Below are 17,046 nucleotides of genomic sequence, written 5' to 3'. Positions count from 1 at the left end.
CTCTGTATGGCGTTATCTACAGGGGGGGCTGTATGGCGTTCTCTGCAGGGGGGCTGTATGGCGTTCTCTGCAGGGGGGCTGTATGGCGTTCTCTACAAAGGGGGCTGTATGGCGTTATCTACAAAGGGGGCTGTATGGAGTTACCTACAGGGGAGGCTGTATGGCGTTATCTACAGAGGGGGTGTATGGCGTTATCTACAGAGGGGGCTGTATGGCGCTATCTACAGGGGGACACTGTATGGCGTTCTCTACAGTGGGGGCTGTATGGAGTTCCCTACTGGGGGGGCTGTATGGCGTTCTCTACAGGGGGGGCTGTATGGCGTTCTCTACAGCAGGGGCTGTATGGCGTTCTCTACAGAGGGGGCTGTATGGCGTTATCTAGAGGGGGGCTGTATGGAGTTATCTACAGAGGGGGTGTATGGCGTTATCTACAGAGGGGGCTGTATGGCGCTATCTACAGGGGGACGCTGTATGGCGTTCTCTACAGTGGGGGCTGTATGGAGTTCCCTACAGGGGGGGCTGTATGGCGTTCTCTACAGGGGGGGCTGTATGGCGTTCTCTACAGAGGGGGCTGTATGGCGTTATCTACAGAGGGGGCTGTAAAAGGGAAGTACTATTACTCACCAGAACCACGATCGGATCATGCAATGGTCCATCAGTGTGTACAGTTTCAATGTCATCTTCAATAATGTACTCCCATTCAACACCGAGGTCTATGAAGGATCGAGACTTGGCTTCTTCACTTTTTCCATTCAGAATGTAATGTCCTGTTGCCTGGTTTTTAATGGCTTACAGAAAGAAACATATAGTGAATTGTGTTTAATAAAGTTCAGTTACAATATTATATCAGAACTGTACTGTACAGCCTCAATGAAGTATTGCATGTGAATGGACACTTCAAATTTGACATGCTTTTCAAAGTAAGACAGCGTTATATTTTACACATACAACTGAGTTAAAAATTCCTAGGGGTCTGTGTGTTAAAGGGCAAGTAAACTCCAAAATGTATAAAGTCACTTTATACCAGGCATTTAAATTGTAAGAGATATTAAACCCCAAATATGTTATCTTCCTTTACTGCAATTTATTGTCCCTGTTATCAGTCATACCAGGCTGAGAGAAGCTGACTGCAGAGTTGTTCAATGGGGTTACTGACTCGAAGTCCAGAAAAATGCTTGTACATATGATCGTTACTTAAAGGGTTGCACAGTTTCAGAAAACGACACTTATTTTTTTTTTGTGTGTAATTTAAAGTAATATATATTTAAAATATGCTTTCTGTATTAATTGCTTGCGATTTTCAAAAGCCCTGCTTGTTGTTATTCAGTAGGAATCTTCATTGTTTACTTCCAGTGGGAAAAATTCTGTCCATGGTCATGTGATGGACACACAGGTGCTGGGATCGTTAGAAGACACAGCTCTGATACACTTACTGTAACGAGCCGTGCACCTGTGTGATCATCACATGACCATGGCCAAAATTTTGTCCACTGGAAGTAAACAATAAATGTTCTTACTGGATAACAACAAGGAGAGATCTTGAAAACCGTGAGGAATTAATACAGAAAGTATATTGTAAAATTGTATAACTTTTAATTATGTAAAAAAAAAAATTTGCTAAAACCGGACAACCCCTTTAGGGGGGATTCACACGAGCGTGTATTCGGTCCGTGCGGGCCGCGTGGTTTTCACGCGCCACGCAAAGACCAATACAAGTCTATGGGGCAGTACAGACAGTCCGTGCTTTTTGCGCAGCGTTTGTCAGCTGCGCAAAAAGCGCGACAGGTTCAATATCTCCGCGTATTTTGCACATCACGCACCCATTGAAGTCATTTCCGTGCGAACCGACTGAAACAGCGCACCAGCTGTCAAAAGGATGAATGTAACCAGAAAAGCACCACGTGCTTTTCTGTTTCCAAACATCCAAATGGAGTGTCTTTGAGATGAGCGAACCCGGACAATCGAACCGAACTTCACCGGGTTCGGCCGAACTCGTTTTGGCCGAACCCGGCAAAAAAAATTCCGGTACGCGACGTCCGGAGATAGTCACTGTCCAGGGTGCTGAAAGAGTTAAACTGTTTCAGCACCATGGACAGTGACTACCGATCCCAATAAACATGAACCTGTAAAAAAAAACGAAGTTCTGACTTACCGATAACTCCCGGCTTCTTCCTCCAGCCTGACCTCCCGGGATGACAATTCAGTCCAAGTGACAGCTCCAGCCAATCACAAGCCAAGCACAGGCTGCAGCGGTCACATGGACTGCCGCGTCATCCAGGGAGGTGGGGCCCGATGTCAAGAGAGGCGCGTCACCAAGGACGCGTCACCAAGGCAACGGCCGGGAAGTTCTCGGTAAGTACGAACTTTTTCTTTTTTTTTAACAGGTTGCTGTATATTCTGTTCGGCATTCACTGTCGAGGGTGCTGAAAGAGTTACTGCCGATCAGTTAGCTCTTTCAGCACCTTGGACAGTGACGGGCGTCGACTAGCCTCATCTCTATGATGGCGGCTGCGCGAAAATCACGCAGCCGCGCATCATACACGGATGACACACGCAGCTGTCAAATGGTTTTTGCGTGCGCAAAACGCTGCGTTGTTTGCGCGCGCAAAAACGCAACGTCCGTCTGTATCTGCCCGTAATCTCATACTCGTAACTGATCCTGACAATGTCCAGTCTGAACCACCAGGCCGCAGCCAGGAAATATGGTCATGGGAACACCGTAGTAGAGCAAAACTGGCTTCAGGCCTGTACCTTCAATTAATATATCCACACAAACATAGGGTAGTGATTTTTTTTTTTCACGTTTCATTTGCAGTAAAAGGAGTTTTGTATAATTATTGGTAAGATTTCTCCTTTAAGCTTTGGAAAATATGTATTTTCTTGTGACTGAGTTTATTTGCCCTCAACAAAATCTAACATAAAATCAGCTCAAGCACTCCACAGATGAATATGTTCCAATCTATGGTTGAATATTTTAACACATGCACATGTGTAAATACAAAAGCCCAAGTATTTAATGAATCTTGCGATAAAACTTACTTATGCCTCTAGGGGGCAGCAAAGTCATTTTAAATTCTATAAAAGATTAGTAACACTTGGTCAACTTAACAAGCTGTACTTTGGCTGCCATTTCTCTGGTAAAAGAAAGTTGCAGTCACAGTAAGCTGGCACTCACCTATGTGTCCTCAGATGCCTCAGAAACACTATAGCAGAAAGGGTTAGGAAACTTTCAAAATGCCTATTAGCCACAGGCATTAAAGCGCTATCATTTTTGTCTTTTTGACAGGTTGCTACTCCGTACAAATCCATATGTATATATTTTGATAGTACCACACAATGTACGCAGCATTTCGTCCCTGATCCAGCTGAAAACACTTGTTTATAATACCATTCGCTCACCTTGATACACTAAAATAAATATTATTCATAACACTGTAAGGCTATGTTCACACAGAGTTTTTTTGACGCGGAAACCGCGCCGCAAAACTCGTCAAAATCGGCGTGCAGGGAGAGGAAAATCTACCTCAAACTTCCAAACGGAATTTTGAGGCAGAAATTCCGCCTGCAAAAAACTCAGTGTGAACATAGCCTTAAGGAGATCTGTTCTAGTCACGCTGCCGGCTCTACATATATTATATTATGATTACATTACAATCTTATTACACTTTCCTATAAAAAAAATAATGCACTTTAGCGCTAAAATGATATTGGCCATTTTATTTTTGGATTTTAATGGAATTGTCTACCTCCTGTCCCTTTTCCAGTGACAATGTCCTTTTGGGAAAAAGAGGTGGAAACAGAAGCATTTTAATTTGGGTTTATTATAATAATGGGCTAGAAGGTAGAAGAATAGGGTGCAGTTCTTTATCTATGAGCAAATTTAGTCAAATTGATATTTTAGAGCTATAGAAGAGATAAAATTATACTAAAGTATATGACTAGTAGTAGATGCAGATTGAAAAGCCCTAATAATACTTTACTGGCCACTGACTAATAGAAGAGGCAGACATTGTATTATATAGTCACATCACTTTAGTATTTCCCTAATATGTTTCCATTTCATTAGGTTTCTTTTGCCACTGATTAACCAAATGGAAGTCTAACAGACTCCTTAAGAGTTAATGGAATCTGTCATGTATCCTGTAATAACAGAACACAAGACCTCCGATAAATTACTTGAGCAGTAGCCCGGGAAGCATTGGCCATGGCCATAATGTCTACAATCAGAAGCTAATACTGTATTCTATTGAACTTGAGGTACAGTCTCTTTACTCTACAATATACAAAGCATTATTGAATTTTATTATTATTATTATTATTATTATTATTTATTATTATTATTAATAATATTAAGGGATAATACAAGGTATTTTTTAACCTTTTCTTGCTTTTTGCATGTGTCATCTTCAAAATGTCTGTGTGTAGCCCTGGCTTAAGGGAAAATAGATTAGCTTTGGTTATGTTCACATCACATTTTTTTGGTGTATATTCCAGTGCATTGGAACCCATTAACCCAACATACGCCAAATGTGTCCTTTAGGCATACGTTCCGGGGGGTATGCTGGCATACCTTTTTTTCTGCTGAACTGAAAAGCGTGGTTGGCTTCACTTTTCAGTACAGAGGCATCCTGCAAAGAGACGTATACCGCACTAAGATTTCCCCGGTGTATACAGTATATACAGTTTCCCCCGGCATATACGCCAATTCTAAACCAATAGCATTAATTGAATAGAGCTTTACAACTCTGTGTATAGGATACAAAAACATCTATGCTATGCTTTGTCTATCATATGTAATAGTCCCACTATTACAAAGGATAAGGCTATGCTGAATTTTGGATATATCTATTAATATCCCTTTGGAAGTGAAGTAAATAGGAATATCAGATAGAGGAAAAGCCTAGGTCAGATATAATTTTTCCATCAGGAATATCACAGAAAATTCACATTCTGTAAAGAAGTCTGTACTCTGCTGTGAGATTTGTGGGGCAACAGCTAGGAATTAGAATTTGCCTTAGCCCTGGCTGCTCCTTGTAAAAGGATTGAGACCAATAATTTATATATATTTCGAAACTCCGTTTAAATTGCTTAATATTTGAAAATAGTTCAAAATACTTCCCATAAATTTATACATTCATTCTTATTGAAATGCTGCGTACATTGAAGGACCAATATATTAAATCCACCCCACATCTGATACGTGTCGATCAGTATACAATGCCAATTTTCCCATATAATACAGTAGAGTTGACCACAGTATCGCCAAAATTAAGAGCTTGTGGACACTCATCGTTTTTTGTATAGATGCTATTTACCCCAAAAGACCCCATATCTCTGCTTCCTAAATCCATTAGAATGTGCAATGAGTAGAGAGGGGGTTGAGTGAAAGGTTATTTTCACCTTCACAACCAACTTTTCTTTATTTGATCCAATGCACCTAAGATGAAAAATTAAGCAAATTTGCAATAGGTCTTAAAAATTTTCTACTGTTTTCTTTCTACAGCTCCTAAGCGTCTCCATGATACCTACTACTTGCTAATATAATAAATGTAAGTTGGCAAAAAATATTGGACATATAGATTAGACTATGATGGCAGGACCTGACTACACAAGTTTTTTTTGTAGTCTGTTACCATGGAGACACATAGGACTGCATAGGAGCTATAGAAAGAAAACAATACAACATTTTTAATCAAGACCTACTGCAAAGTTGCTTCATTTTTCTTTTTTAGATGTATTGGGACGATAAAAAAAAAATTGCTTGCAAAGCTGTACATAGCCTTTAACTACACCTCCGCCTGAATTATCAGGTTGTGAGTGGAGTTAGACTGTAATGCATATGACAATAATGGGAGGTTCTAAAAAAAATGGCGGAGAAAATTGCATAGATATATATGTAATCCAGGTTATTAGTAGTCATAACAATATCAACAGTGATCAAACATGACCCATAAAGTATTCTAACAAAGAAAGCACAGTCTGTGTACATCAGGATGTATTTAGAAATTGCTCATGTATCTTTAAATATTCAATATAAACCAGAGCATGATATAACAATTTCAAAAGTTCTGTGCTGAAGCAAAGGCAACAGATGTAGGTTGCAGTTTGCACTACATAAAACAAAATAATGGCAATAAGATGAGTGTGTAAAGCAATGATTGTAAAAACAATTATCATCACACTATCTAAAATGTATACAGGGTGGGCAATTTATATGGATACACCTAAATAAAATGGGTGATATTAACTTCCTGTTTGTGGCACATTAGTATATGGGAGGGGGGAAACTTTTCAAGCTGGGTGTTGACCATGGTGGCCATTTTGAAGTCGGCCATTTTGTATCCAACTTTAGTTTTTTCAATGGGAAGAGGGTCATGTGACACATTAAACTTATCGAGAATTTCACAAGAAAAACAATGGTGTGCTTGGTTTTAACGTTACTTTATTCTTTCATGAGTTATTTACACGTTTCTGACCACTTATAAAATGTGTTCAAAGTGCTGCCCATTGTGTTGGATTGTCAATGCAACCCTCTTCTCCCACTCTTCACACACTGATAGCAACACACTCTTCTCGATAAGTTTGATGTGTCACATGACCCTCTTTCCATTGAAATAACTAAAGTTGGATACAAAATGGCCAACTTCAAAATGGCCGCCATGGTCAACACCCAGCTTGAAAAGTTTCCCCCCTCCCATATACTAATGTGCCACAAACAGGAAGTTAATATCACCAACCATTCCCATTTTATTTAGGTGTATCCATATAAATGGCCCACCCTGTATAGTGTATATGCAAATGCATAAAAATACATTTTGCTGAGGAAAGCAGATTCAAAGGGATTTTATAAATAAAGTGTATTGAAACAAGAATTGTATGTGGGTATGCTTTGCAATACAGGTTTCTGAAAGCAGATAGGGGATCGTGGCTACTATGACATCCGGAGCGAATTTTAGGTTCTATCATAGGTGTATATAATAGGACACCTATAATAGAAATTATAATACAAAGTATGAGTTTCTACAATGCACGATTCAATACACTTTTTTCTTGTAAAAACACCTTTTAGGCATCATATGACTGTGCAGAACAATTTCACTCCTTGAGTTTTTTTCCTTTATATTGCTTTTGCTTATGAGATTTGGATCAAATCCAGAGTGAAACACTTACCAAGAATATGAGGGGAAGCCTCGTCTTCTTGGATAAACACATGTCTAGCACCAGGAGGGATGTCAAACATCTTAAGGTAGCCTTTACATGTGTTGTGATCATGCAGAAGAAAACAAAAGATAAGAGCGAAGGTTAGCATAGCATTACATATCAAAAAAGCTTTCCAAAGTGGGACCTGCAACAAGCTATGAAAAAGGTTAAATAAGATTAGTTGCTGCTTTGCTTTTCCTCAAGAAAAAAAAGAAAAAAGATATGTTTGATGGAGTCTGTTGTTTCCCGTGTTCATGTGGAAAACTACAGAGAAGAACAAAATGTTCATTTTCTTATGTCAAGTGTAGAGAGGATAATTTTGCATGGCTTTTTAGCTGAATTATGCAGAAATTTCCAATGGTTTCAGGAATCCTAGCATCATATGAAAAGGAACATTTTGTCTCTTCCAAAGCGATGCTTGCTAAGAACCACTGGTGCCTACAGTCATCATCTCACATCTCCTATGATCTGAGATGTCACTTACCAACAATGTTTTTAGACTCTCTCGACTCATACAGGGAGATGTTTCGTGCTCCCTTAGGTATAGTGAAAGCTCCTCTTGTTTTCCCTTAAACAGATTATTTTTAATTAAATCACTGACAAGTCTAATTACTTTCATTGACTATTCTTAATTATAGACGAAAATACACAAACACTAGAAGGCATTGCACTTTGAGGATATGTATCAAAAATGGCAGTTTTTCCGGAAATTTTCTTTTAATCAGATTTTTTTTATGTTGTATATTTAAAGAGGATCTGTCACTAGTTTTATTAAGTCCCTATGTCCTAACTAATCTAATAGGTGCTATGATGCAGATAACTACAGAGGTTCCGTACTGTATCATTTTGTTCAGTACGGAACAGCAGTTCCGCGGGAAGGCAGGGACTCCTAGTATCATAAAATGTCCAGTTCATCTGTACTGTGGTCAGGCCAGGAAATCCGTCTGACACACAGACCGTTTTTCACGGCCCGAACTCGGTCGTGTGCAAGAGGTGTAGGTGGCATCCGACAGCTGTTGTTGGATAAGATAACACATCTGAGCTCCATTCCAATAATTGTGGTTCCAATATCCAAATACTACATATCATTGAAAGTATTGAAACAATCATTCATTAGACAAGGATTATAGTATCATATATGTCATATATTAAAGTATGATATATGTAAAAAAAAACCTTGCCTGTAAGAGGTTTTCCCACTAAGCACATTAATCACCTATCCACGGGATAGGTGATTAATTTACGATGGCTGGGGGCCTGACCACTGGAATCTCCACCGATCACTAAAACGGGGGTCCAGATCCCCGTTCCTCATCACTGCACGATCACAGTGAGGAGGTTTTTAAATTAAGCAGCAGTCATGTATTTGCGCTGCCGCGTCATTGTTTATGGAGGTCGACAGAAACAGCCCAGCACTGTACTTGGCCCTTTCCATCTGCGCAATAGAAAGCGGCAGCGCACATTCGTAAACACCGCTCCATTCAAAATCCTCCTTACTGCAATCATTCAGTGAGGAACGTCGGGCACTCCATTCTAGTGATCGGTGGGGGTGCCCAGTTTTAGGGGCCCCATCTCTAATTCTCAGGTTTCCCTGAGTCAGTGGGAGGACCCTAACTGCTGTCAAGTCTGCCATACACAGCACAAATAGATAAGAGAACATCCTGCTCCCCAATAACTTTATAGGCAGCAGCAACATGGAGGTATACAGCAGTAATGAGCAGTGTAGCTGTGAATCCAGCACTGGGGTGAGATACAACAGTCACTAGAAGCTGCAGCAGCGTCTGTGTCTCTCTGCCTCTCTCTCACTTTGCATGTAACAAGATTCCTCAGTGAGCTGATAGTCCATCTCATCTTGAGGAGATGGATTTAACAGTAAATTCAGAGTTAGAGATTAGTGCATGTGGCAGGGGGGAGGAGGAGAGCCTGATACGTGGAGTAAAAGGCATTTTTCTATAATAATATATACTACAAAGTTACATATATTTGGTCTTACTATTGATTTATGCAAAGTTTATTGAAAGGTTAGTGACCATTTAAGGATAAATGGCCAATTCCTTAAAATTGCGGATACTGACTAGATGTGCACGCAAACATTTTAAAATGTATAGACTGCTTAAATTGAGTTAATGAAATAATTGCAAAGTTCAATTATATTTAATTTTATACATAATTATTAATAATTTAATTTGTTTAGTAGTCCTGTAGCAATAAAATCATCCCATCCCAGAGACTATGATTTGGCCCTGTAGCATGATGTACATGCAGACCAGAATGCTAACATTAATGTACGTTGAGAGAAAGAAAACCTATATGCTTTTTTCCAGATGTCTCATTACCCATTTGTCACACTGAATGATTTCTGACCCTATAAAATAGTAAATAACCCAGTACAATTGAAAAGCTAGTTTATGGGATGTTTTAACAAGCGTATGTTCAAATTTAGACAGACAGGTAGATCGATATTTATGAATACAGCTACAGCTGGTACGGAGTGCGCCAGCACTCCCCACTTAGACTTATTTTAGTGCAGCTGCTAATAAGGAAGACAAAATAATTTCACAGGGGAAAACAGAATCATGCTATAATTGAGCATGTAGTAAAATTGCCTATAATATATTCAACTATAACATTTACAGGCTTTTGACTGTTTAATAAAGCACATGTGCTACTTTATTACGCTGCGTATTTTCCGCAACGAAATCCGTTGTGAAAAATCCACATGAATGATGATTAGTAATGGTAGAAAGCCTGTTCACTTTTAGGGTACGTTCATACAGGGCTGATACGTTGCGTAAAAGTACGCAGCGTATCCGCCATGGACGCCCCAGGGAACTTCTGCAAAAAAAAATGCACCAAATTGTGGTGCAGTTTTTCAACCGAAATGTCCACTGCGGAAAACAGCACGTAAAAAAAAAAAGTATATACTTACCTGTAGCCATGACAATGCCTCCCTATGACGTCATGCAGCCCGGCCTCCTGGGATGACGTTCCATCCCATGTGACCGCTGCAGCCTGTGATTGGCTGCAGAAATCACATGGAATTAAACGTTATCCCTGTAGGCCGGGCTGGGCGTATAGACGTCTGGGTAAGGCTTCGTTTACATCTGCGTCAGAGCACTGTTCCGACGTTCGGTCTGAGCTTTCTGTCGGAACGGGGCCCTGACTGACACAAACTAAAAACAAAGGATTTTGTTTTTTGTTTCCATCACCATTGATTTCAATGGTGACAGATCCGATGCCAATGGTTTCAGTTTGTCTCCGTTGTGCAAGGGTTCCGTCATTTTGACGGGATGAATATGGCAGTCGACTACGCTATTGATCCTGTCAAAACGATGGAACCCTTGCACAATGGAGACAAGCTGAAACCATTGCCACCGGATCCGTCACCATTGAAATCAATAGCGATGGAAACAGAAACCTTTGGTTTGAGTTTGTGTCAGTCAGACGCAGTTGTGAACAAAGCCTAAGTATAGGCTTTTTTTTTCTGAGTTCTGTTTTCTGCAGCAGAATCACAGCTTTTCTGCCGCAAAAATCGCAAAATATGCTATTTGTGGCAGGTATTACATCCCATTGAATACAATGGGGAAAACCCGCAACAGAAAACTAGCGATTCCGCAACATAAATTGACAGGCTGCGGATTAAAAACCGCACCGCAGGTCAATTTATGAGCTGTTTTTTTTACGCTGCATGTGGATTCAATTTGTTCAAAGCTCATCTACTCTGCTGCTACTGTATTACGCTGCGAATTTTGTGCAATAAAATCCACTGTGGAAAATCAGCAGTATTTACGCTACGTTTGGACTTACTCTAAGGGTATGTTCACACGCAGTGGTTTCAGACGTAATTCAGGCGTTTTAGGGTATGTTCACACGCAGTGGTTTCAGACGTAATTCTGGCATTTTAAGCCTCGAATTACGCCTGAAAAAACGCCCCTAATACGCCTACAAACATCTGCCCATTGCTTTCAATGAGAATTACGATGTTCTGTTCCCACGAGCCTTTATTTTACGCGTCGCTGTCAAAATACGGCGCATAAAATGATGGCTCGTCAAAAGAAGTGCAGGACACTTCTTGGGACGTTTTTGGAGGCGTTTTTAATTGAAAAACAGCTCCAAAAACGGGCGTAAAAAAACGCAGTGCAAAACGCGAGTTGTTAAAAAAAACGTCTGAAAATCAGGAGCTGTTTTCGCCTGAAAACAGCTCCGTATTTTCAGACGTTTTTGGTCACTGCGTGTGAACATACCCTAATGGTCTACAGATGCAATATGGTTGTCACTTGTTGTATGCGGATGTCTGGACAGCATCACATTATAGGGCTTTGTAGCTGAGCTGTGCAGCAAAATGCACTGTAAAAGTCAATCTATAAATGATCTCTCAATAGGTAGCTCAATGGCAATATGATCTGGCACCCCTTGATAATGTGATCCCAGTACACTTGCTGGCAGAGACACCATGAACCCGCTGTCAAGTTGGCACCTGCTAAACCTGTATATTTACAGCCAAACTGGACAGTGATCATGAAGCTTGGCACCTGGATCCATAGCTGAATTACATTGTGTGCTTTCCAACTATTACTGAACTATAATACCAAGCTATTTTACCATTTTTTTTAATGCTGTTGCTTACTGTAATTGGTGATCAAGAGGCCATTCCTATAGCCTAATTTTTGTGTCCTGCCAGGTTTCAATTAAAGCATATCTGTCGTTTCAGGTAACTTTTTACTTTTTGGTCATTATATGGTCATTATATGACTTGTATTTAGCCTTTTTCACCAGTTTTCCCCTCTGTATGCTCTATTTCTAATTTCAGTTCTCCCTTAACTAGGGGACAGAGAATAGATGCTTTCATGTCTGCCATACATTGCACACATAGAGAACAGAACATCCTGCTCCCCTATCTCTCTGTAGCACCACATGAGGACATCATACAGCAATCCTGAGCGGTATAGCTGTGAATCCAGTACTGGGGTGAGATAGAACACTTACTAGAAGCTGTAGCAGCGTCTGTGTGTCTCTCTTCTCTGTCTACCTCTATCAAGTGCAGCAGAAGAAATGCATGTTACTGACTTTCTCCCCTAATATGTGGGACACTGTAGACCTCTTGTAAGTTGGACTATATATACTACAAAATACAGTATTCTTTAAAGGTAATTTCTACCCATGAACACCATTTTTTTTGTTTTGTAGACCAACTATGTTCAAAATGTCTTAATATATCTTTATAGCAGCCAGAGCTTTGGTTTTTTTCCTTTTTTATAGACATATATTTAAGACATAAAATGCTAACTGTCAGCCGCCTCAACTAAAAGGAGTTTAGGAGCTTATTGCATGCAGTTATGCATTGAACTCAATGATAAGACTGTATGCAGTAACCTACCATGCTCCCTCTAGTGTCACCTGCAATTAGCCAGCATGTTCTCTTTTAAATCTGTTTATGCAGGGGATTTGGAGCTCTGTATCAGAAAAACATTGCTCCAACCACTATGAAGATATATCAAGAAATATAAATAAGCACAGAATTTTAGACCTAAAGTTTTAAAGACTAAATACAATTCATTGAGATTCTGAAGTCAGATCTATATAAACACTAGCTTTAGAAGCCCCACTTAAAACAAGGTAGACCTCAAAGGCACCACGAGTTTTAAAATGAGCCCCAAACCCATTATTTGATACATATCTCTTAGGCTGGGTTCACACGACCATGTTACGTCCGTAATGGACGGAACGTATTTCGGCCGGAAGACCCGGACCGAACACAGTGCAGGGAGCCGGGCTCCTAGCATCATAGTGATGTACGATGCTAGGAGTCCCTGCCTCGCTGCAGGACAACTGTCCCGTACTGTAATCATGATTACAGTACGGGACAGTAGTTCCACGCAGAGGCAGGGACTCCTAGCGTCGTACATAACTATGATGCTAGGAGCCCGGCCCCCTGCAGTGTGTTCGGTCCGGGTCTTCCGGCCGAAATACGTTCCGTACATTACGGACGTAACATGGTCGTGTGAACCCAGCCTAAGGCACATTAAAAGGAAATCTCTCACCCCCCAAAATTTGGTCTCTCCTGAAGTAAGAGTGGAATGGTTTGGTCAAAGCTAAGTCCATCTACTGTGTGTCTAAAGACATAAAGAGAACATTGAGGTGGGAGAATTCCACCCAATATGGAGTAGGATTGTCCTTGAATGCAATGTCAGTGCCTTCAGTGTAACTATAACAAACATATTTATAGCTACAATAATAAGCTATGTGATAGAAGTAATAGTCAATGAAATAATGTGATTAGAAGATACTTGCAAATTTCATTTTCCAGTAACTTGATCTCTTTTTGGCACCGCTTGCTTAATTGTTTTCCTGTAGAAAGAGGCCGATGAAACGGTTTAATGACTCCGTTGCTAGGAATGATTATTACTATTACAATTCAAAACTCACATTGTTGCCTGCTAAACGTTGATTTAGTAATTCTACATATTTCATATATGGAGTTCACTTTATATTTATAACTTGGCAGAATAATAATAATAATATTAAAAAATATCTAAAAAATTGGATTTCCCTGAATTTGCAGAAATGAATGTTGCTGTTTGATTTATTTAGTACTACATTGTAACAGGGTTCTCAACTATGTTGCTTTCATACATAAATTGTTTCTATATGAGTAGAGATTTGTTACATGCAAAAATTTCTTTAACACAAAGCTGCCACTGGCTGGGGCAGGAAAGGTGGGTGGTGGAGATCTCCTAAGTCCCTTAGGTTGCGGAGGGTCTTCCTATAATCTGGCTCAACGTGCTGTGATCAGAGGGAAAAAGGAGGAAGGGGGGAATCTGCTGTAACAACACTTGGAAAGGGAGGCCTGCTGTAAATCATATAGGCCTGGCTCACACATCTTGGTTTTAAGGTAAAAGACGTAAACTATTTCCTTTCTGCTCCTTTTTCCTTTTAATCCTGAGATTTTATTAAGTAAAGAATAACCTTAACCAGGTTGTGTGAACCTGGCCCTATTGTGTCTTAAGACCTGTCTAATATTTGTTCAGGCATGCAATAGTGGCAGCCTTAGGCCACGTTCAGATGTGACGGAATTGCTGTTGAATTGCGCTGCGGACAGTCCACAGTGGAATTCTGCAGCAGCCGTTTTTTTTACATTTGTTTCTCTACATTTTTAGGAAACATAGTTCAGACGTTGCGGAAAATAACTGTGCGGAAATCATGCTGCGGTGCAGAATTTTCCCTCCGCAGCATGCACATTATGTTGCGGAGAAGAAGCGGAATTTCACTGCGGATTTCAGCCTTTGCAATGCAAAAACAACCAAAAACTGTGGCAAGTCCGCTGTGATATCTGCAACGTCTGAATTATCTGTCAAATATGCAAATGTTGGTGCAGATTCATTGCGTAATTGCCCCAAATCTGCACCAAAATTTGCAGCGGAAAAATTCTGCCACGTCTGAACGTGCCCTTATAGTGCAGACATGTATATATTTGGACTCTGTTCACAGTGGTGTGTTGGTTCTGTTCTGTCAAATTTCTGTTGCTCTTCATAAGCAGATTAGTTATGTCTGCTGTGCTATTCTGCCTGTACAAAACAAAACCTGACAGACTTACTGCACTATAAGGGCATGTTCACACGTAGCGTATTTCTGCAGACACTGTCCGCATCAATGCCGCACATAATCTGCGTTGCAGATTCCGTTGCGCCTTTGCCTAAAATGTGCAGTAAATTGCTGCGGATTAGTCGTTGCGGATTCAGGTGCAGATCACACCCTGCTCTCTTTTAAAACATTCCATCTCAGTCTGGCTATAGACCTCGACATACATAGTTCCAGCCAGAATGATGAAATATCCTGTTCGTAAAAGCAATCCGCAACGCAACACACATAACATCTGTAGATTTCATTGTGTAATTTTGCAACTCCATTGAAGTCAATGGAGAATTTCCACCACAAGTACGCATCAAGTCCGCAACAGCCAGTGTATGCTGCGGACAGAAAATTCCGCACCGCAGCCTATGGTCTGCAGCGGAGTTGTCAGCAACGTCTGCACGAAGATAACAAAAAAGGTGTGGAAGCCAATGGACAAACTGTCTGCTGCGGATTTCCAGTGCGGACTGTCCATAGCGGAATTCCACGGCAATTCCGCCACGTCTGAACATGTTCTTAGTCAATGGGGTCCGCTACAAAACAAATCTGAACACATACATCATCTCCATCATGGATCCTGTATAGACAGAACTAGTAATGCTAGCATGAAAAGGGCCTCAAACACTTTTTACAGGATCCATGACAGATATGACTGATCTATTTTGACTGTAACAGAACCTAGCAAATTCCGATGACTTATAGTGGGTTAATCAGGTTTCTTTTTTTTTTCTTTTTACTGGGTAGAATAGTCCAGCAGACTATTCTATTCTGCCCGGTCGGGACAACTGAAACCTTATGGTACGGAACCATGACGCATGTGTGAACAGAGCTCAAATACCATTCAGCAGTGGTCATGGAAGGAAGACGTCAAACACTTTTCAGAACACTTGAGAAAGAAGACATGATACAAGTTTGTTGTTACAATGCCCGATTTACAAACTGATATTTCTACAAAGTACCGACTGCTGTACATAGCCTGCTCTTCAGTATAATGTACATATTGTTAAAGAAGCTATGTGTGCCTAGTTTTAAATCTTACTAAAATCTGGTTTCCAACCCCGGGTCTCAGGGACTAAGGGTATGTGCACACACACTAATTACGTCCGTAATTGACGGACGTATTTCGGCCGCAAGTCCCGGACCGAACACAGTGCAGGGAGCCGGGCTCCTAGCATCATACTTATGTACGACGCTAGGAGTCCCTGCCTTGCTGCAGGACAACTGTCCCGTAGTATAATCATGTTTACAGTACGGGACAGTTGTCCTGCAGCGAGGCAGAGACTTCTAGCATCGTACATAAGTATGATGCTAGGAGCCCGGCTTCCTGCACTGTGTTCGGTCCGGGACTTGCGGCCGAAATACGTCCGTCAATTACGGACGTAATTAGTGTGTGTGCACATACCCTAAGGCTGGAAGGAGACATTGAATTGGGTAGCAATTTGCAACGAGAGATTTATTTTGGTAAGTTAAAGTACTAGATCTAGATATGGTCGCATCTGCTGTTATGGAAATGTTCTGGGATTTCACACCAAGATCTTTATATGGTCCGGCTTACAATGTTATGACCTAATATACAAATTGAACTTTGCAAAATATTTCATGAGAAAAAAATATATACTGTAATTTGTGTACTAGAAGACACATTTTTAACAAGATAAAAGAATGCTAAAAACGAATGACCCCAGTTCATGACGTATATGTTTAACGGATACTATTATAATTTATAGTGACTGATGTTTAACATATATACGTCGGGAGCTTTTCAAATGTACGTTGACACCTGACAGCGTATTAGAATATAATAATACCTTTATATTACAATGGTGTTTAGAAGCTTCTGTCGCAGATCAGGTGAAAAATGCTGGACAAAATAGCACAGCATGCAGCACTATTTCTCCGGTAAAATGAGAGATACCATGACGGAAATCCGACAGACCCCATTATAGTCAATACGTTCCATCGGGCGCCATTGCTGTCCGTCATGTGATGGATCTTTCACTGCCTTAATGATAATGACCAATGCAGATGTGAAAAGTGGATGGGGCTTAGTGGAAGGGGAAATACCACCCTCGGGCCGACAAAATTAGTAAAATTTACTCCAGAAATTGTCATAAATTAAATCTACGTCAGTTCCCAGATAGTGTATATTTCACTTTTTAGCGCATGTACAGCCCAAGATGTGACAAATTTATTAAGAGGTGTGTCCCTCTTAATAAA

The 17,046-nt window shown here is 40.5% G+C and overlaps 1 protein-coding gene across 1 annotated transcript in view; it reads right to left on the bottom strand.

The window, feature by feature from the left end:
• ADAMTS3 (ADAM metallopeptidase with thrombospondin type 1 motif 3) overlaps positions 1-17,046 on the bottom strand; it is a 228,624-nt gene that overhangs the window by 32,578 nt on the left and 179,000 nt on the right. Inside the window, exons 16-17 of the mRNA XM_075860687.1 lie at positions 7,171-7,251; positions 625-788 (exon numbers count right to left, since the gene is read on the bottom strand). Of these exons, the coding sequence (XP_075716802.1) occupies positions 625-788; positions 7,171-7,251 (245 nt within the window). The remainder of the gene's footprint in view (positions 1-624; positions 789-7,170; positions 7,252-17,046) is intronic.

Source organism: Rhinoderma darwinii, chromosome 1 (assembly GCF_050947455.1).
Source record: "Rhinoderma darwinii isolate aRhiDar2 chromosome 1, aRhiDar2.hap1, whole genome shotgun sequence".
Taxonomy (NCBI): domain Eukaryota; kingdom Metazoa; phylum Chordata; class Amphibia; order Anura; family Rhinodermatidae; genus Rhinoderma; species Rhinoderma darwinii.
This window is presented reverse-complemented; position numbering and strand designations above follow the sequence as displayed.